We start from the raw sequence: 22,456 nt of genomic DNA, 5'->3' as shown, positions 1-22,456 counted from the left end.
ACCTCTGATGTGACGGGGGGGGACCTCTGATGTGACGGGGGGGACCTCTGATGTGACGGGGGGGACCTCTGATGTGATGGGGGGACCTCTGATGGGATGGGGAACCTCTGATGGGATGGGGGGGGTGGGACCTCTGATGGGATGGGGAACCTCTGATGTGATGGGGGGGGGACCTCTGATGTGATGGGGGGGGACCTCTGATGTGACGGGGGGACCTCTGATGTGATATGGGGGAACCTCTGATGTGATGAGGGGGGGACCTCTGATGTGATGTGACGGGGGACCTCTGATGTGATGTGACGGGGGACCTCTGATGTGATGTGACGGGGGGGGACCTCTGATGTGACGGGGAGACCTCTGATGTGACGGGGAGACCTCTGATGTGATGAGGGAACCTCTGATGTGATGGGGGGATCTCTGATGTGATGAGGGGACCTCTGATGTGACGGGGGGGACCTCTGATGTGATGGGGGGATCTCTGATGTGACGGGGGGGATCTCTGATGTGACGGGGGGGACCTCTGATGTGACGGGGGGGACCTCTGATGTGACGGGGGGGACCTCTGATGTGACGGGGGGGACCTCTGATGTGACGGGGGGGACCTCTGATGTGACGGGGGGGACCTCTGATGTGACGGGGGGGACCTCTGATGTGACGGGGGGACCTCTGATGTGATGGGGGGGGGGGACCTCTGATGTGATGGGGGGGGGACCTCTGATGTGATGGGGGGACCTCTGATGGGATGGGGGGACCTCTGATGTGATGGGGGGGGGGGGTGGGACCTCTGATGGGATGGGGAACCTCTGATGGGATGGGGGGGGGGTGGGACCTCTGATGTGATGGGGGGATCTCTGATGTGATGGGGGGGACATGTGATGGGGGGGATCTCTGATGTGATGGGGGGGGGGGGACCTCTGATGTGATGGGGGGGACCTCTGATGTGATGGGGGGGGCCTCTGATGTGATGGGGGGGACCTCTGATGTGACGGGGGGGGGACCTCTGATGTGATGGGGGGGGGGGACCTCTGATGTGATGGGGGGGGGGCCTCTGATGTGATGAGGGGACCTCTGATGTAATGGACCTCTGATGTGACGGGGGGGACCTCTGATGTGACGGGGGGGACCTCTGATGTGACGGGGGGGACCTCTGATGTGACGGGGGGGGACCTCTGATGTGATGAAGGGACCTCTGATGTAATGGACCTCTGATGTGACGGGGGGGACCTCTGATGTGACGGGGGGGGACCTCTGATGTGACGGGGGGGACCTCTGATGTGAGGGGGGGGGACCTCTGATGTGAGGGGGGGGGACCTCTGATGTGAGGGGGGGGGACCTCTGATGTGACGGGGGGGACCTCTGATGTGACGAGGGGGACCTCTGATGTGACGGGGGGGACCTCTGATGTGATGGGGGGGGGGCTCTGATGTGACGGGGGGGGGACCTCTGATGTGACGGGGGGGGACCTCTGATGTGACGGGGGGGGACCTCTGATGTGATGTGACGGGGGGGGACCTCTGATGTGACGAGGGGGACCTCTGATGTGACGAGGGGACCTCTGATGTGACGAGGGGGACCTCTGATGTGACGAGGGGGGGACCTCTGATGTGACGGGGGGGGGACCTCTGATGTGATGGGGGGGACCTCTGATGTGATGGGGGGGGGGCCTCTGATGTGATGAGGGGACCTCTGATGTAATGGACCTCTGATGTGACGGGGGGGACCTCTGATGTGACGGGGGGGACCTCTGATGTGACGGGGGGGACCTCTGATGTGATGAAGGGACCTCTGATGTAATGGACCTCTGATGTGACGGGGGGGACCTCTGATGTGACGGGGGGGGACCTCTGATGTGAGGGGGGGGGACCTCTGATGTGAGGGGGGGGGGGACCTCTGATGTGAGGGGGGGGGACCTCTGATGTGACGGGGGGGACCTCTGATGTGACGAGGGGGACCTCTGATGTGATGGGGGGGGGGCTCTGATGTGATGGGGGGGGGGCTCTGATGTGACGGGGGGGGACCTCTGATGTGACGGGGGGGGGACCTCTGATGTGACGGGGGGGGACCTCTGATGTGATGTGACGGGGGGGGACCTCTGATGTGACGAGGGGGACCTCTGATGTGACGAGGGGACCTCTGATGTGACGAGGGGGACCTCTGATGTGACGGGGGGGACCTCTGATGTGATGGGGGGGGGGCTCTGATGTGACGGGGGGGGACCTCTGATGTGACGGGGGGGGACCTCTGATGTGATGTGACGGGGGGGGACCTCTGATGTGACGAGGGGGACCTCTGATGTGACGAGGGGGACCTCTGATGTGACGAGGGGACCTCTGATGTGACGAGGGGGACCTCTGATGTGACGAGGGGGACCTCTGATGTGACGGGGGGGACCTCTGATGTGACGGGGGGGACCTCTGATGTGACGGGGGACCTCTGATGTGATGGGGGGGGGACCTCTGATGTGACGGGGGACCTCTGATGTGATGTCAGGCCTGAGTCCCGGAGTCACACACACAGGAAGTGGGGGGGAATTCCATCGATTGTTGACAGTTAGCTGTGAAGATCTGATGAGTTCTGAATCCCCCCGAGTGATCCATATTTCGGTATCTTGATGTTGCGGTGGTGATACAATAGATATCAGTTTTGTAGATTTGACACAAAAAGCTGCAAAGGAAAGTGAAACATTTCCCGCAAGACCTGAGCGCGGGAATAGCGAGCCACGTGCCGCTCTCGGTGCGTCTTCCATATTGTCGCTCTCAGAGTTCCGCTGTCGCCGTGTTTTGCACGTTCCGGTGATTTATTGAACGGCGTGTTTGGCGATGTGTTACTCAAATGGTAGAAGGAAAAAAAAAACGAGTTGTATTCCCTCCCCAGTTCATTAGTAGAAGCGGTAGAGCCGGCGCCATCGCGGTGTCACTTCGGAATAATTTATTGGCCAATTTATAACAAGCAGATGTTTGGTAATGACAAAGAAACACCTTGTGAGTTATTACCTGGAACCAACGGCGCGGCAGAGAACTGAGCGCCGGGTACTGGGGGGGGGGAACCTGCAGTGTGGGGGCTCATACCAAGACAAGGGAGGTGAAGGAGGCAGCGGGGGTTGGGTGGCGGTTCCTTATTTACTTGGGTGTCCGGTGTTTCTCCCGCCGCAGGCGACCCAACATTTCCTCTTCCTGATATGTGGCTGCTGTACTGGTATGAGAAAGTCTCCTGTTCTCTTTGTGTGGCTTCCTTTTGCGTAAAATAACTGCCAGTACCTCTGCTTTCCTTTTAAAAACTGACCACACTAAGCAGGAGATCACATTATGGTCAGTTCTCTAGTTGTGCTGGGAACTTGGCCTGCTCTCTTCCAATGATCAGACTTGTCCTGACCCCCCTCCCCCCCCCTGCACAGCCATTCACTGGGAGGATCAGTGTACTGTTGTCCCCCCCCCCCCCCCAGCTCTTATTCTCTTATTCAGCTGAGAACAGAGGGAATGTGACCACTTAAAAAAAGGGAAAAAAATATTATTATATCTTTTATATCTTATATCATATATATAAAAGATATAATAATAATATTTTTTTCCCTTTTTCCTAAGTGGTCACATTCCCTCTTTTAATAAGAGTGTGTGTGTATATATATATATATATATATACAAAAATGCTCAGACATAGTTTAGTTCCACTTTAGTTCTACAAAAAAATAATAAATGGATGAATGAAATCACATGACAGAGAGAGATATGTACAGATCTCACATGGACACAATGTTTCTAATGATAGAATCGGAGTGGATCTCGTGAAGGTCGGAGTTCCCTTTTTCTCACTTTCATTTCCTTTTTCTGATATTTCCAGTTCCCAGTTTGTTAACTCTTCACTCTCCTAGTTCTCATGGGCCAAAACAACTTCCACCGATTTCACTGCACACTGTGAGCTTCTCACCATGTGCATTAGAAGATGCAGCAAGTCAGGCAGAGCCCCGCCCTCATTTCCTGGCTACAGCATCATCTAGCCCAGCCTGGCTGTCACTGACCCCGCCCCTTTCATTCATTGGATTTCACGTCTTTCACTGAGCATGGAATCTCAGCATCACATGTGGGCGTTACCAAGGTCTGCCTAGGAACGCCCATTCTTCCAGACTGACCCCCCCCCTCAAGGTATGTTGATGTTTGCATAACTCCTCCCACTGTTTGCATCAGAACTGAGGGCTCTGGAGAGGAGTACTGAGGCCAGGGGGGGGGGTGATATTTTCAGGAAGCCATGTACAGCCCCCTGCTTGCCCCTCCCGCCAGCCATGATCTGCCTGCATTGCCTAGAGAAGCACAGAGACCCGGTGATGACGTCACTGTGTGTAAAATTAAGTATGAAAGGCTTTCTTTAACCCCTTGGCATCGGTTCCCGCCGGCCCTTTAAGGGTTTTGGCGTTCAGGGAGGCGGGGCTTGTGACCATGTGACTGCCATGATTAGCTGTCACGGTGGTTACGTGATCGGAAAACTCACAATTATAAGAAGCAATCGGGAGCTTTCAATTGAGCTGCGGTGCGCGCGCTTGGTGCTAATGCACACAAATATGTGGCCCCTCTGCACTAAGGCCCCGCCCCTGAGGGGCGGCATATTTGCGTGCAGTTGGTGCCTAGGGGTGAAAAATGTAATTATTATGTTAAGGGGGGGAGGGGCGGAACCAAGAAACAGAAAATATAAACAGATTAAACTTCCGTTGTATGAATTTTCTATTATATTTGTGAATAAAATGGAAAGTCTCTTTGCAGAGAGCACTTAATCGTGTGCAATTCCCAGCAGTGTAAAAAAGCTTTTGTTGTAATACTTATCTTTTGGTCCTGCTCTCTCCCCCACAGCCAATAGAGGGCGCTCCTCTCCCGGGTTGAATGACGGCCAGCATTATTCAATCTTTATCCAGTGAGCCCTGACTGTTGTGGATCCGCCCCCTAAGACGCGTGTCGTCATGCTGTCCTGGACTCACGAGACTACTGAGTTATGTGAGTAAGGACGGCCCACTACGGAGATCACATGACCGGGCAGAAGACCTCTGGCACAAAGGGATGATTACCTTTATTTATTAGAAAAAATGGTGATGGGAAAATTCCCCCCAATGGGGGTCACTGGGTCAACATTGGACGAGGGTACAAATGGCACCAATCCAAAGGTGCACGATGCCGCGCGTGCTGAGGTTTTCTTCAATCACACCACTAGGTGTGTACAAACACGCACAACTTTTTTTTTTTTTCTTTTTTTTTTTTTGCGCATCTGTGTGCCTTCCATGTAGGGCGGCCCTTCATTCAATGTGTAAAATGTGAAAATAGAGCACATGATTTATTTTTCCATACCTGCACTGGCCTGAAGGAGGCAGCGTGTCTTCATGTGGTGTCGGAAAACGCACAATTGCACATGCGTTCCCGCGCAGCGGTTGGTGTGAACGAGCTCTTAACCAATTGCCTACCAGACCCCCCCCCCCCCCTTCCTGCCCAGGCCAATTTTCAGCTTTCAGCGTTGTCACACTTTGAATGACAATTACACGGTCACACAACGCTGTACACATAGGACATTTTATCATCTTTTTTCAGACAGACAGAGCTTTCTTATGGTGGTATTTAATCACCACTGGGGGGGGGGGTTTATTTTTTGTTAAATAAAGGGAAAAAAATCAGAAAATTTTGAAAAACATAAAAAAAAAATTTCTTATTTACAAAATTTTATAACAGTAACTAAGTCATTTTTCTGCCTCACTGATGAGGCAGCACTGACAGGTGGCAATAACGGGCACTGATGAGGCGGCACTGATGGACACTGATAGGTGGCAATAACGGGCACTGATGAGGCGGCACTGATCGACTGCATTGAGGGGCACTGATAGGTGGCAATAATGGGTACTGATAGGCAGCAATGATGGGTGGCACTGATTGGCACTGATGGGCTGCATTGATGGGCACTGATGAGGAAGCACTGATGAGGCGGCACTGATTGGCTGCATTGAGGGGCACTGATAGGTGGCAGTAATGGGCACTGATAGGTGGCAATAATGGACACTGATAGGCGGCACTGATGAAGCTGCACTGATCGGCTGCATTGAGGGGCACTGATAGGTGGCAATAATGGGTACTGATAGGCAGCAATGATGGGTGGCACTGATTGGCACTGATGGGCTGCATTGATGGGCACTGATGAGGAAGCACTGATGAGGCGGCACTGATCGGCTGCATTGAGGGGCACTGATAGGTGGAAATAATGGGCACGGATAGGAGGCACTGATAGGCGGCACTGATGAAGCTGCACTGATCGGCTGCATTGAGGGGCACTGATAGGTGGCAATAATGGGCACTGATGAGGCGGCATTGAGGGGCACTGATAGGTGGCAATAATGGGCACTGATAGGCGGCACTGATGAAGCTGCACTGATTGGCTGCATTGAGGGGCACTGATAGGCAGTAATGGCACTAATGGGTACTGATAGGCAGCAATGATGAGTGGCACTGATGGGTTGCATTGATGGGCACTGATGAGCGGCACTGATCGGCTGCATTGAGGGGCACTGATAGGTGGAAATAATGGGCACTGATAGGCGGCACTGATGAAGCTGCACTGATCGGCTGCATTGAGGGGCACTGATAGGTGGCAGCAATGGGTACTGATAGGCAGCAATGATGAGTGGTACTGATAGGCATTGGGTTGCACTGATGGGCACTGATGAAGTTGCGCTGATCGGCTGCATTGATGGATGCTGATAGGTAGCAATGATGGGCGGCACTGATTGGCACTGATAGTCTGTATTGATGGGCACTGATTGGCATTGATAGTCTGTATTGATGGGCACTGATTGGCATTGAGGTGGCACTGATGGGCACTGACAGTCTGTATTGATGGGCACTGATGAGGAGGCACTGACAGGCACTGATCTGCTCTATTGATATTGCTCTCTGACACTTACCGCCTCTCCTCCCTTCATGACCGCTGCTGACATGCGATCGTGCTGTTGCCGTCATTCGGCGGTCTGGAAGGGGTTTATGTGGGATTTGGAGTATCGGGCTGCATTCACACCTTTGTGTTTCCAAAATGTGCAACGAAACGCGTAGGTGTGCTCTGTAATCGCAAGTTGTGCTTGCAGTGCAATTGATTGTTAATGACTTCCCAGGTACAGGTAGCAGACGAAACACGCTGAAAAAAAAATGTCCGCCGTTCCGGAGCTCCTTTGGGGCATTTGTCGCAAACAGGGCAGTCCATGCATGTGGCGTGACGTGTGTTAACACGGGAAAAAAATGCGCAACAACACGTGAACGTGCGTTCCCGCTATGCTCAGGTGTGAATGGCGTCTCGGTAACATTCACTGCGATTTCCAGGAGCGCCGTTCCCGAGTCAGTGCTTTTTATGGACCCGCCTGTGTCAGTCTTTAGTTAATCAGCCGATGCTTTAGTGCGCGTCTCGATCGACCGTTGCGCCGTCCTCTTCGCGGCGGGCAGACAGACGGTGAAAGGATTTATCGCTTATTTACTGTCAAGAGCCGCAATCCAAAATGCGTTAAGGTTTAAATGGCCGTGCCAGTATATCAGCGCCTGTTATACCATAAACGGCGTCGTTAAGCGGCGGCGCGGCGGGGAGCGATAAAGTTTGGGGTGTTTTTGTTTTTTCTCTTGAAGCCGTCCGGGTCTGTGATTTCCCTGCTGGGAGATCGCACTAAAGAATCATTCATTACAGCGACGAGCAAATGGCGGTGACAGCTGCGGCGAGACGGCTCGGCGGGACACCGATATAATGGAGGCGCTCGGAGAAACGCGCGCGGCGGAGCGGCTGATGGAAGCGGATCAAGAGGGAGGCTGATCAATGGGGCATCCTTGTAATCCTGGCTGGCGGGGGCCCTCGGGGGGGGGGGGGGGATGGGTTTTGCTTCGCATCGGACGGCCACGTGTCGTCTCTAATTAGGAACTGCGGCCAAACGGGAGACGGACTTCATCCACACCGCCGATCCGGGATATAAAGAGGAATAGATCCCGCACCATACACTGCAACAATGTAACTGATCAGAAGAGCTCCATTTATACAAAAACAGCGGCTTTACCTAGGCTGAGATGATGTCATCAGTCTGCTGCAGGCAGAAGGAAGCATTTCCTCAGTCTCCCCTCCCTCAGTGCTCAGACTGTACATTGTAACTTTGTAGAAGGAGGAGGAGTCATTTCCTCAGTTTCCCCTCCCCCAGTAATCAGACTGTACATTGTAACTTTGTAGAAAGAGGAGGAGCTATATAAATGAATAATAATAATAGTGTATGACTGGGGGGGGGGGGGGATTAGAGTGTAAGCTCCTCTGGTGTGAATTGATCGGTGAGTTCTTTTTTTCAGGCTCCAGAATGAAACCATTCTCAGCACAGGAGGCCAGAGAGATTGTCCTCGGCTTGGACCGCCCCGCCGTTTTCCTCAATATGGCCCAGGATTGGCCGGCTTCTCGCTGGGACGTTGCTCGCCTGTCTGACCTCTTGCAGGACAAGAGCCTGCGCTTCCGAATTGGAAAGAGGAGAATAGATCCAGGTCAGTCGGCGGAACTCGTGAATCGTGAGAAATACCTTATTTTATACCCAGTATGATCATCACTGGGTCTCTGTGCTTCTCTATGCAATGCAGGCAGATCGTGGCTGGTGGGAGGGGCCGGCAGGGGGCTGTACACCTCTTCCTGAAAACATCACAGCCCCCCTGCCTCAGTTACTCCTCCCAGCAACCCTCAGTCCTGATGCAAGGAGTGGGTGGGCTTTTGGGTGGAGTTAATGCAAATAAAATGCTTTGACAGGTAATATCAGTCTGGAGGAGTGGGCGTTCCTAGGCAGGCGTTTTGCCTTAGTTAACGCCCACTTGTGATGCTGAGCCTCTGTGATTGGGAGAAATGAAATCTATTGAATAAAAAGGGGAGGACTAGGGACAGTCAGGCTGGGAAGAAAAGAGCTAGATGATGTTGAACGTCCCCCCAACACAGTAGCATACCAGGTGAATAGCAGTGGGAACACGGTAGGGATGAAGGATTACCTGAATACAGGTCAGGGGTCGAGGTAGGCGGCAGACTGGCAAATCCAACCAGGCAGCGGAGGGCGGTACACAGAACCTTTATATAGGTTCAGCCCAATTAAGAGATGCGGTGCCTATTACATCATCAGCTGCTGTGCCTCCAGAGAAACCTGGAGGGGCCACCGACTGAGCGAGAGAGCAAACCTGGCTAGTTTCTTGCCTGTCTCGACCTCATCGTTTTCTTGCCTGCCACGTGCCTTCACCTGCTGCCTGCATCAACCCTGCCTTAGGTCCAGGCAGGGAAGAAACTAGTCAGGCCCAAGCAGAGGTCAAGGCAGACAACCAAGTAGTCAAGTCAAGGTAGGGGTTGAGGAAGGCAGCAGACAAGAGCGTAGTTTGGTCAAGGCAGGTGGCAGGCAAGAGAGTAGTGAGGTCCAGGCAGGGAAGAAACTAGTCAGGCCCAGGCAGAGGTCAAGGCAGGCAACCAAGTAGTCAAGTCATGGTAGGGGCTGAGGAAGGCAGCAGACAAGAGCGTAGTTGGGTCAAGGCAGGTGGCAGGCAAGAGAGTAGTGAGGTCCAGGCAGGGAAGAAACTAGTCAGGTCCAGGCAGAGGTCAAGGCAGGCAACCAAGTAGTCAAGTCATGGTAGGGGCTGAGGAAGGCAGCAGACAAGAGCATAGTTAGGTCCAGGTAGAGGTCAAGGCAGGTGGCAGGCAAGAGTGTAGTCAGAATCGGGCAGAGGTCAAGCTAGGTGGCAGGCAAGAGAGTAATGAGGTCCAGGCAGGCGGCAGGCAAGAGTGTACTCAGAATCAGGCAGAGATCAAGGCAGGTGGCAGAGAAGAGAGTAGTTAGGTCCACGCAGAGGTCAAGGCAGGAGGCAGGTGTCACGGAACGTCCCACACTCCGCTTGAGTGCTTCCGTCATATACCACTTCCTCCCAGTCTGTATACAGATATCAGATATTCCAACCTCTCTGAGCAGAAAACAAGGCGACACTTGCTTCACTGCTAACATGGACTGTTTATTATGAATCAAAGTTACAAGACTTTATATGCCGTTGGAACCTCCTCTAACAATACAACTGTAACTTAATTAACATGAGCTAATTATCTAATCCTTTATACAGCCTAGGTGACTGAGACATGACCTTTCGCCCAGACTTGTGGTCACCGAGCTTCATACAGTTAATTAACACAATAGCAGTCGTCCCGTCTCCTACATTGTATAGAGGACAATGTCATTAGCTCATTCAATTAACATAAACACAGGTTGATGACACCAGTATCTCCTCACAGGATGTGTCCCAACAGAATGAATCCATTGAAAATCCAGGGCCCATAATCAAAAGGCAACAGGCTTGCATACAGTCCTCTCCAACAGCCTCTGTCCCGGCTAGGTCTGTCACATTTCTCCCCTTTCGGCAGGAGACTAACACAGGAGGAGACCCCAGACGGGTTGACTCCGAAGTTAGTCCATAGTTCCAGTCCTCTACTGCCTGTACCCACACAGTACCCCAAACAAATTGTTCCAAACAGAGTATTACTCATCCAGCCAACCTCTGCCTCTCTCAGAGAACTTATCTGCCGCTGGGGAGAGGCCTGGACTGGCTCTTCTCCCTGGAATCCTTTCTGCCGCTGGAGAGAAGACAGGGTGTCTGGGCTCACTCTGTCATGCTGTTGGGGATCGGGGCCCACTGCCCAGCATCCCTGGGGTATACAGGTGGGGACTGAAGTCCCATCCACCTTCACAGGAAATCCATCCTCTGTTAGTTGACGGCAGAGTCCAGCAGTCCTCGGCCCTGTTGCCAGCCCTTCTGCTGGAAACCCCACACCATCTGTTCCGGCTAACTGTTGGAGAGGGAGGCCGACTGCCCCGCCTCCCTGGAACTCTGTAGTTGTTGCCGGTGCTGGGCAGAGGTTGGTAGCACTCTGCCCTGTTGCCAGCACTTCTGCTGGGGACTCCGCATCCTCTGCTCCGGCTAACTGTTGGGGCAGGAGGCTGGCTTCCTCCACTCCCAAACTGTGTAGCTGCCATTGGGGAGGTGAGCCGGCTGCTTCCTTTTCCATTCCCTCATCTGGCTGCTGGGACGACATGTCGATGGTACTGTCTCCCAGGTACACGGATCTTTGCTGGGGAGGAAAGCCCACTTCCTCCACCCTGGCCAACTGTTGGGGAGGGACAACACACACCTCCTCTCCCTTCTCCCCCTGTATCTGCTGCTGGGAAGTGATTGCCATCTTCTCAGCCTGAGCCTCCACAATTGCTGCAGGTGTGAGGCAGAGGTCTTGGACCCTCTGTCCAGTTGCCAGCACTTCTGCTGGGGGTTTGCCAGGTGGTTCCTCCTCTACAGTAACGTCTATTAAATCCCCAGTCTCTGGAATTGGTAAAAGTGTGGGACAGAGGTCTTGGACCCTCTGTTCAGTTACCAGATCTTCAGCTGGAGAAGTTTGTTTTAACTCCATAGATGCTGCTGGCAGAAAATCACATGTCCCTGTCAGTGTTGTGGGAGAGGCAGACTACCTCTTCTCTCAAGAAGGCCGAAGCCACTGTTGGTGCTGGGCAGAACACAGTGAACTTTGGCCCTGATAGCAGCTCTTCTGCTGGAGGCTCATCGGGTTGTTCTTCCTCAGCAGAAAAGTCTATTAAATCCCCCGCCTCTGCAACTGGTATCTGGGGATGGAGGTTCACCATCTCCTGTCCATGGAATCCAGAAGATGCTATCAGTGCTGGGCAGAGGTTAGCAGAGCTCTGCCCGGTTGTCAGCACTTCAGGTGTGGGGATGGCAATCTCCAGATTTTCCGCTGCAGATTCTCTGGCATGCTGCTGGACAGGCACATTCCTCCATCCAAGATCATCCCATGCAGAAACAGGATCATCAAGGTCAGTCAGCACTTGCTGCATCCGCCATAAGACCTCCGCCTCCATAGCTGCGGGGGCAGGTTGGCAAAGCACACTATTGCTCTGCCACATTGCCGACTCTTCAGCCAGGATTTCAGGGTTGTCAGCTGGTATTTCCTGATAGTCCCAGGCAAAGGGAGCCCAGCCCTGGCACTGAGCAATGTCTAGCAGCCGTCTGTAGGCGATCTCTAGCTCCCATTCCTGAACGGCCAGAAACTCCAAATCTTCCAGTGCCCAGTGCACTTCCAAAATGTTCAGTAGCCCTTCTCTGAAATCCATGATTTCGTCCACCGCCGCTCCAAATCACTCCCAAAGTTAGGGTCCCCTGTCAGCTTCACAAACAACAGTCCCAAGCCGCCGTAGCTTAAGCCTTCCGTTGGGCTGTCATCCGCTATCCAGGGACATGCTTGGGATACATGCCACCGGAGGGCTCTGTAGCTCTCATCCAGCTTTATCTCTGCCCAGACCAGCCTGCTTAATTCAGCTGTCTGCTTCTTGTGTGGTTTTTCTCCCAAAAACCGCACCCGCAGTCCGTAATGTGACCAGTACCTTTCCTCGATGGAGGGGAGAATTTTTCCCTGGTGTCGCTGCTCACGGGCTAGCGCTTCCTTCCAGAGTTTGCAGCGAATAGAATCACACCATCCCAGCAGGACCTGCTCCGATACTGGTCCTCTGTGCTGTATCTGCATCTCTCGCAGCTTCCTTCTGAATTCCTCATCCATGGCGGCTGGTATCTGTACCTCTCCTCTCCTCTCCTGCTATCTGGACCTTGGATCCAGATGGAAGTTTGGATGTCCCAGTCTGTAGGAAGCTTTCCCGCTGCTTGCCACCAATGTCACGGAACGTCCCACACTCCGCTTGAGTGCTTCCGTCATATACCACTTCCTCCCAGTCTGTATACAGATATCAGATATTCCAACCTCTCTGAGCAGAAAACAAGGCGACACTTGCTTCACTGCTAACATGGACTGTTTATTATGAATCAAAGTTACAAGACTTTATATGCCGTTGGAACCTCCTCTAACAATACAACTAACTTAATTAACATGAGCTAATTATCTAATCCTTTATACAGCCTAGGTGACTGAGACATGACCTTTCGCCCAGACTTGTGGTCACCGAGCTTCATACAGTTATATCAACACAATAGCAGTCGTCCCGTCTCCTACATTGTATAGAGGACAATGTCATTAGCTCATTCAATTAACATAAACACAGGTTGATGACACCAGCATCTCCTCACAGGATGTGTCCCAACAGAATGAATCCATTGAAAATCCAGGGCCCATAATCAAAAGGCAACAGGCTTGCATACAGTCCTCTCCAACAGCCTCTGTCCCGGCTAGGTCTGTGACAGCAGGCAAGAGAGTAATGAGGTCCAGGCAGGCAAGAAAGTAATGAGGTCCAGGCAGGCGATAGGCAAGAGTCGAGTCAGAATCAGGCAGAGGTGGCAGGCAAGAGATTGATCAGGTCAAGGCAGGTGTCTAGGCAGGCGGAAGGAAACAAAGTAGTCAAGTCATGGTAGGGGTTGAGGAAGGCAGCAGACAAGAGAGTAGTTAGGTCCAGGCAGGCGGCAGGCAAGAGTGTAGTCAGAATCAGGCAGAGGTCAAGGTAGGTGGCAGGCAAGAGAATAATGAGGTCCAGACAGGGGTCGAAGCAGGCAAGAGTGTAGTCAGATCCAGGCAGGGGTTAAGGCAGGCAAGAGTGTAGTTCGATCCAGGCAGGGGTTAACTCGGGCAACAGGCAAGAGTAATCAGGTCCAGAAGATGGTCAAGGCAGGTAGGAGTTTATTTAGATCCAGGCAGGGGTTGGGGCAAGAGAGTAGACAGGTCAATTTGGGTTGGCAGCAAACAGGCAGCTGGTAGGTAAGTATTATCTGGTTCTCACTACACTCTTGCCTGTTGCCTGCCTTGACTACTGTCTGGACCTGACCACTCTCTCGCCTATTGCCTGCCTCAAACCCTACTGTGACATGACTACTTACTTGCCTTCTTCCTAACTCAAAACCTGCCAGGACCTAACTACTCTCTTGCCTGCCACCTGCCTTGACCTTTGCCTGATTCCAACTACGCTCTTGCCTGTCGCCTGCCTCAACCTCATCACTCTCTTGCTTTCTGCTTGCCTCAACCCCTGCCTGAACCTCACTACACTCTTGCCTGCCGACCTCCTTGACCCGTGCCTGGAACTGACTACACTCTTGCCTGCCACGTTCCTTGACCTTCTGCCTGCCTCCAACCCCTGCCTGAACCTTACTATTCTCTTGCTTTTTGTCTGCCTTGACCCTTGTGGACCAGACTACTCTCTTGCCTGCCTTGACCTCTGCCTGGACCAAACTACTCTCTTGCCTGCCGCCTACCTTGATCCCTGCCTCATTATGACTACTCTTCTTGCTCACCATGACCTTGGCCTTGACCCATTTACTCTCTTGTCTACCGCATCGTGAACAGTCTAAAGCCCTTCTGTCCCAACAACCCCTAGGTAGAATGAACTTGAGGGCCATGACCTGGTGCCAGTTTCCAGCAAAGAAAACCTTCCTAGGGCTTCCACCCCCTCCTCCACAATGAGATGTTCTGGTGACCAGCTGGTACTTGGACTCTGCTTCTTGGGTGAGCCCGCAAAACCTGCCAGGAGGCACCATAACAGCCAGCTTTATTGTCCTCACGGAAGCTAGCAGGATCAAACGCTATTCATTTTTTTTTTTTTATTTATTGTACTTTTTATTCATGTGTTGCATTATTTACCCCTGATGGAGGGAACTCGCTTGTACCCTCTGAAACGCTTCGGCTACACTAGTTAAAAACAAACTTCTGGGCTTTGGAAACTTTTGTGGGGCTCTCATGTCCTCCTGTCTGGACTTGACTTGTAACGCTAAACATCTGTAAGCGCTGCAGAGTGTTCCACCGAACAGGAAGAAGGCGGATCACTGCGGTAATTTTCTTGTACCTTTCTCTAATCCTGTAAGACCGTCATTAGTTTCCAGCTAAATCCATGTAAGCTGCCCGCATTTCCTCAGTCTGCGCGGCGTTCTGAGCTGTTTAATGACGGCAGCCCGCCGACAGGAGGTACGAGGATGAGGCTGAGTTCACTAGAGATTTAAGTTGGTATAAATTAGAATGTTTTGCTGCAATTGTGTAGGCTGAACGGCGGCGGATGACGTCTGATTTCCTTGTCTGCGCTTTTTTTTTTTTTTTTTGTGCTATTTTAAATGTATTCGTATTAGCTGTTATAAGGCCTAAAAAATACCCTGTTTGAGTTGAAACGCGTAGTTTTTTTAGCATATATTTATTTCGTTTTTCATCATCCTAACATAGTTACATAATAGGTGAGGTCGAAAAAAGACACAAGTCCATCAAGCCCAACCTATACATAGCAGTTGACCATTCCTAAAAGTACTGTACAAAGAGTATTAGGATATTGTTGTGTACACAGAATGATATACATATACAGTATCTTACAAAAGTAAGTACACCCCTCACATTTGTGTAAATATTTTCTTCTATCTTTTCATGTGACAACACTGAAGAAATGACACTTTGCTACAATGTAAAGTAGTGAGTGTACAGCTTGTATAACAGTGTAAATTTGCTGTCCCCTCAAAATAACTCAACACACAGCCATTAATGTCTAAACCGCTGGCAACAAAAGTCAGTACACCCCTAAGTGAAAATGTCCTAATTAGGCCCAAAGTGTCAATATTAAGTGTGGCTACCATTATTTTCCAGCACTGCCTTAACCCTCTTGGGCATGGAGGTCACCAGAGCTTCATTGGTTGTCACTGGAGTCCTCTTCCCCAGCTCCATGATGACATCACAGAGCTGGTGGATGTTAGAGACCTTGCGCTCCTCCACCTTCCGTTTGAGGATGTCCCACAGATGATCAATAGGGTTTAGGTCTGGAGACATGCTTGGCCAGTCCATCACCTTTACTCTCTGCTTCTTTAGCAAGGCAGTGGTGGTCTTGGAGGTGTGTTTGGGGTGGTTATCATGTTGGAATACTGCCCTGCGGCCCAGTCTCTGAAGGGAGGGGATCATGCTCTGCTTCAGTATGTCACAGTACATGTTGGCATTCATGGTTCCCTCAATGATCTGTAGCCCCCCAGTGCCGGCAGCACTCATGCAGCCCCAGACCATGACACTCCCACCATCATGCTTGACTGTAGACAAGACACACTTGTCTTTGTACTCCTCACCTGGTTGCCACCACACACGCTTGTCACCATCTGAACCAAATAAGTTTATCTTGGTTTCATCAGACCACAGGACATGGTTCCAGTAATCCATGTCCATAGTCTGCTTTCCTTCAGCAAACTGTTTGTGGACTTTCTTGTACATCATCTTTAGAAGAGGCTTCCTTCTGGGATGACAGCCATGCAGACCAATTTGATGCAGTGTGCGGCGTATGGTCTGAGCACTGACAGGCTGACCCTCCACCCCTACAACCTCTGCAGCAATGCTGGCAGCACTCATACGTCTATTTCCCAAAGACAACCTCTGGATATGACGCTGAGCACGTGCCCTCAACTTCTTTGGTGGACCATGGTGAGGCCTGTTCTGAGTGGAACCTGTCCTGTTATACCGCTGTATGGTCTTGGCCACCGTGCTGCAGCTCAGTTTCAGGGTCTTGGCAATCTTCTTATAGCCTAGGCCATCTTTATGTAGAGCAACAATTCTTTTCTTCAGATCCTCAGAGAGTTCTTTGCCATGAGGTGCCATGTTGAACTTCCAGTGATCAGTATGAGAGAGTGAGAGCGATAACACCAAATTTAACACACCTGCTCCCCATTCACACCTGAGATCTTGTAACACTAACGAGTCACATGACTTTCAGACGAGCCTGTACATGTCATTTCCCTTTCAGATGAGCCTGTACATGTCATTGTCCTTCTCGAAGATCCATCCATGACCCATCTTCAGTGTTCCAGCTGAGGAAAGAAGGTTCTCATCCAAGATGGTGTTCTTTGGGTCATAGTCAGCATTTTTCTTTCTCTAAACATGGCGAGTCCCCCTCCTCAAGAAGGCCCATGTACAACCATGCCAGTGAACATCTAAATGATTCAGAGAAGGATTGGGGGAAAGTGCTGTGGTCAGATGAGACCAAAATTGAGCTCTTTGGCATTAACTCGGCTCGCCGTGTCAAGCAAAAAAAGGTGAAACCTCTTGTAGAGCACACAAGGCCCCCTTGTAAAGCTGTAGCAGATATTTGGGTGCAGAGACCATACAGCTGCAGTCACCCATCTAATGTGCTTCCACTGAAAAAAAAAAAGAATGTGTGGGCAGAGTGACCCTTTTAATTCTCAGCACTGAGTAGTTCTGCTTTGTGTGGATACACCTGTACATTCATTCTCTCTCCTCTCAGGGTTGGCGGGTGCAGACACTTGTACGGCCCCCCCGTAGTGCGTTGCTTTGTGCCGTGTACATCGGACAATCCCAGCGTGACTCCACATTGGTGATCGATCATTTCCACACAGAACATTCTCTGCACTCAGCGCCGGCTTCCAGACTGAGAAGAGCACAATGCATCACACTGCGTCCAGGGGAGAACCATCTATACAGGCTGGAGAGAGAGGAGAGGACATGAAAAACTGTAGTATTAAAAATACTTTACATGGACTCCTCTATTGTTGCCCTTTTGTATTACCACTTACCACCTCGACGCTGCCCTAGAGCTGCCCCTTCCTATACAAATGCAATTGCTTTGGCAATGCTAAAATTTATTTGGTCCTACCAGTAAAGCTGATGTGAATTGGAGGGGAGAGTGAAGAGGGAGAGGAGAGGAGGGAGAGGAGGGGAAGAAGAGTGAAGGAGGGAAGAGGGAGAGAGAAGAGGGTGAGGGGAGTGAGAGGAGAGAGAAGAGTGAGGGGAGAGGAGGATGGTGGGAGGGGATAGGGAGAGAGAGGAGGGAGGGGAGAGGAGGATGGTGGGGGGGGGGAGAGTGAAGAGGGAGAGGAGAGGAGGGAGAGGAGGGGAAGAAGAGTGAAGGAGGGAAGAGAGAAGAGGGTGAGAGGAGAGAGAAGAGTGAGGGGAGAGGAGGATGGTGGGAGGGGATAGGGAGAGAGAGGAGGGAGGGGAGCGGAGGATGGTGGGGGGGGGGGGGGGGGGGAGAGGAGGATGGTGAGAGGGGAGAGGAGGATAGTGGGAGCGGAGCGAGAGAGAGGATAACAGAGGGGGAGGGAGAGAGAAAGGAGGGGAGAGAGAATAGAAGAGGAGGACAGTGGGAGAGGGAAGAGAGTGAAGAGGGAGAGGGTGACAGTGGGAGGGAAGGGGGGAGGAGGATAGTGGGTGGGGTGAGGGAGAGAGACGAGGAAGTGAGAAGGGAGAGGATGACCGTGGAAGAGGGAGAGAGAAGAGGAGGAGGAAGGGCAAAGAGGGAGAGAGAAGAGGAGGAGGAGGGAGAGTGAAGAGGGAGAGAGGAGTGAGAGGATGTGAGAGGGAGAGGAGAGAAGGACAGTGGGTAGGGAGAGGGAGAGAGAAGGGAGAGGAGGAAAGAAGAAGAGTGAGAGAAGAGAACGAAGAGAGAGAGGAGGAAGAGGCGAGGAGGACAATGGGAGGGGAGAGGGAGAGAGAGGGGAAAGGAGAGGGAGACGGAAAGTAGAGAGGAGGAAGAGGAGAGGAGGACAGTGGGAGGGGAGAGGGAGAGAGAGAAGAGGGAGAGGGGAAGAAGGAGAGGGGGTGGAGAGGGGAAGGAGAGGGGAAGATGGAGAGGAGAGGGAGGAGAGAGAGGCAGAGTACAATGGGAGGGAGAAAGATATAGAGAGTGCAGAGAGAGGGAGAGGAAGAAGGAGAGGAGAGAGGGAGAGGTAGGGAAGAAGGAGAGGAGAGAGGGAGAGGTAGGGAAGAAGGAGAGCAGAGAGGGAGAGGAAGAAGAAGAGGAGAGCGGGAGAGGGAGAGGAAGAAGGAGAGGAGAGCGGGAGAGGTAGGGAAGAAGGAGAGGAGAGAGGGAGAGGTAGGGAAGAAGGAGAGGAGAGAGGGAGAGGTAGGGAAGAAGGAGAGGAGAGAGGGAGAGGTAGGGAAGAAGGAGAGGAGAGAGGGAGAGGAAGAAGGAGAGGAGAGAGGGAGAGGAAGAAGGAGAGGAGAGAGGGAGAGGTAGGGAAGAAGGAGAGGAGAGAGGGAGAGGTAGGGAAGAAGGAGAGGAGAGAGGGAGAGGAAGAAGGAGAGGAGAGCGGGAGAGGGAGAGGAAGAAGGAGAGGAGAGCGGGAGAGGTAGGGAAGAAGGAGAGGAGAGAGGGAGAGGTAGGGTAGAAGGAGAGGAGAGAGGGAGAGGTAGGGAAGAAGGAGAGGAGAGAGGGAGAGGAAGAAGGAGAGGAGAGCGGGAGAGGTAGGGAAGAAGAGTGCGGAGAGAGTACAGAGGGAAGAAGATCGGAATACATTGTTTTGTTTTGTTTTATTTTTCTTTATTGATCAGTACAGAGTTCCCCTTTGTTCTTATTTTCCACATTCCTAGAATATTGATTGCCCGAACTGTGAGATAAATAACCATAATGTGTGTGGTTTTTTTTGTTTTTTTTCTTCTTTCAGTAAATTGACTTTAATCGTTTATCTCAATTGTTTTGTGGCATTTACCTCATATATTTACATAAGTTGCAATAATTCACTGCAAATTCAATACTTTACTTTGAATAGACCTTTTATTATCTCATACCGAAAAACACAAACCTCACACGCTATAACTGTTTGTGAATTTACCCCAAAATCGTACTTTGGGTTTCCTGCTTAGGGGGTGCAGTAGGAGGAAGGTGTGCAGTAAGTAAAGGGTGCAGAGGGAGAGGGGTGCAGTAGGAGGAAGGTATGCAGGAAAAGGGTGCAAAGGGAGAGGGGTGCACTGGTGGAAAGGGTGCAGAGGGAGAGGGTGTAGAGTAGAGAGTGGGAAGGGGTGCAGGAAGAGGGTGCAGTAGGGGAATGGTGTAGTAGGTGAAGGGGTGCAGTAGGGGAATGGTGTAGTAGGTGAAGTAGGAGGAAGCGGTGCAGTAGGGGAATGGTGTAGTAGGTGAAGTAGGAGGAAGCGGTGCAGTAGGGGAATGGTGTAGTAGGTGAAGGAGTGCAGTAGGGGAATGGTGTAGTAGGTGAAGGGGTGCAGTAGGGGAATGGTGTAGTAGGTGAAGGGGTGCAGTAGGGGAATGGTGTAGTAGGTGAAGGGGTGCAGTAGGGGAATGGTGTAGTAGGTGAAGGGGTGCAGTAGGGGAATGGTGTAGTAGGTGGAGGGGTGCAGTAGGGGAATGGTGTAGTAGGTGAAGGGGTGCAGTAGGGGAATGGTGTAGTAGGTGGAGGGGTGCAGTAGGGGAATGGTGAAGGGGTGAAGTAGGAGGAAGCGGTGCAGTAGGGGAATGGTGTAGTAGGTGAAGGGGTGTGGTAGGAGGAGAAGGGGTACAGTAAGGGAAGTGTGCAGTAGGTAAAGGGTGCAGAGGGAGAGGGGCACAGTGGGGGAAGGGGTACGATAGGTAATGGGTGCTGAGAAGGGAGGGTCACAGTAGGAAAAGGGCTGCAGCAAGGGAAGGGGTGCAGAGGGAGAAGGGCACAGTAGGTGAAGGGATGCAGTAGGAGGAAGGGGTGCCGTATGTAAAAGGCACAGTAAAGGAAGGAGTGCAGTAAGGAAAGGGTGCAGAGAGAGAGGGGTGCAGGAGGAGGAAGGTATGCAGGAGGAGGGTGCAGAGGGAGAGGGGTGCAGTAGGTAAAGGGTGCTGAGGGAGAGGGGCACAGTAGGGGAAGGGGTGCAGAGGGAGCAGGGCGCAGTAGGTGAAAGGATGCAGTAGGAGGAAGGGGTGTAGTAGGTAAAGGGCACAGTAAGGGAGGGAGTGCAGTAGGAGGAAGGTATGCAGGGGAAGGGTGCAGAAGGAGAGGGGTGTGGTAGCTGAAAGGGGTCGGTAGGAGGAAGGTATGCAGGGGAAGGGTGCATTAGGGGAATAGTGTAGTAGGTAAAGGGTGCAGAGGGAGAGGGGCGCAGTAGATGAAGGGGAATGCTAGGTGAAGGGTGCAGTAGCAGACATAAGTTTGTATTTGTTCTGTTCAGTTGGCTGCAAAGCTGTCCGATCACTTTCACAGTGGTCAGTATACCCCCTCCTCCTCCATGGTTTCCGGGCTCTTCCACTCTGGAAATCGGGACCACATCAAACAGTTTCTGGATGGCAAATGGGAAGGAATCGAGGAACACCATTTCCCCAATCACCTCTGCTGTTTTCTAAACATCTAAAGCAGCCACAGCCTGAGTTGAAAAGCCTGTCCCCAGTCAGCATACTGCAGAGAAAGGACCTTTGCTCTGTGTGTGATCTCTGTGAGGGTGTGTGTAATCTCTGCAGAGAGACCACTGCTTCCACACAGAGAGAATGGAACCTTCTCTGCTCATGCTGGCAGTGGACAGGCTTTTCTACTCGGGCTGTGGCTGCTTACTATAGGCTTTGCAGACCAATTAGACTTAAACTCACATTGTAACATCAGATAAAATAATACACATCAAGGGTTGTAAATCCTCTTTCTCTGGGTCTTTTTTCTGGCTTTGGCTACCATCCCGGCCCCCATCTCTCATCCCGACCCCCATCTCTCATCCCGACCCCCATCTCTCATCCCGACCCCCATCTCTCATCCCGAACCCCATCTCTCATCCCGAACCCCATCTCTCATCCCGACCCCCCCCATCTCTCATCTCTCATTCCGACCCCCATCTCTCATCCCAACCCCCATCTCTCATCCCAACCCCCATCTCTCATTCCGAACCCCATCTCTCATTCCTCATCCCAGCCATCATCCCTCATCCCGACCCCCCATCTCTCCTCTCTCATCCCAACCCCCATCCCTCATCCCAGCCCTCATCTCTCATCCCGACCCCCATCTCTCATCCCAGCCCTCATCTCTCATCCCGAACCCCATCTCTCATCCCGACCCCCATCTCTCATCCCTCATCCTGACCCCCATCTCTCATCCCTTATCCCGACCCCCATCTTTAATCCCTTATCCCGACCCCCATCCCTCATCCCAGCCCTCATCCCTCATCCCGAACCCCATCTCTCATCCCGACCCCCATCTCTCATCCCGACCCCCATCTCTCATCCCTCATCCTGACCCCCATCTCTCATCCCTCATCCTGACCCCCATCTCTCATCCCTTATCCCGACCCCCATCTTTAATCCCTTATCCCTACCCCCATCTCTCATCCCGACCCCCATCTCTCATCTCTCATCCCGACCCCCATCTCTCATCTCTCATCCTGACCCCCATCTCTCATCCCAGCCCTCATCCCTCATCACGACCCCCATCCCTCATCCTGACCCCCATCTCTCATCCCTCATCCTGACCCCCATCTCTCATCCCTCATCCTGACCCCCATCTCTCATCCCTCATCCTGACCCCCATCTCTCATCCCTCATCCCGACCCCCATCTCTCATCTCTCATCCCGACCCCCATCTCTCATCTCTCATCCCGACCCCCATCTCTTATCTCTCATCCCGACCCCCATCTCTCATCTCTCATCCCGACCCCCATCTCTCATCTCTCATCCCGACCCCCATCTCTCATCCCAGCCCTCATCCCTCATCACGACCCCCATCCCTCATCCTGGCCCTCATCCTTACTTAGTCATGGGTCTCGG

The 22,456-nt window shown here is 52.3% G+C and overlaps 1 protein-coding gene across 2 annotated transcripts in view; it reads left to right on the top strand.

Annotated features, from left to right (window-relative positions):
• Positions 1 to 22,456, top strand: part of HSPBAP1 (HSPB1 associated protein 1) — a 115,583-nt gene that overhangs the window by 3,273 nt on the left and 89,854 nt on the right. The window contains exon 2 of one of the 2 annotated variants that reach the window (XM_073634480.1): positions 8,331 to 8,516. The exons of the other annotated variant lie outside the window; for it this stretch is intronic. Within the exon in view, the coding sequence (XP_073490581.1) occupies positions 8,331 to 8,516 (186 nt within the window). The remainder of the gene's footprint in view (positions 1 to 8,330; positions 8,517 to 22,456) is intronic. 2 annotated transcript variants of the gene reach the window in all.

This window comes from Aquarana catesbeiana, linkage group LG06, assembly GCF_042186555.1.
Source record: "Aquarana catesbeiana isolate 2022-GZ linkage group LG06, ASM4218655v1, whole genome shotgun sequence".
Lineage (NCBI taxonomy): Eukaryota > Metazoa > Chordata > Amphibia > Anura > Ranidae > Aquarana > Aquarana catesbeiana.
The sequence above is the reverse complement of the archived record's forward strand: the minus strand, read 5'-3'. Positions and strand labels throughout refer to the sequence as shown.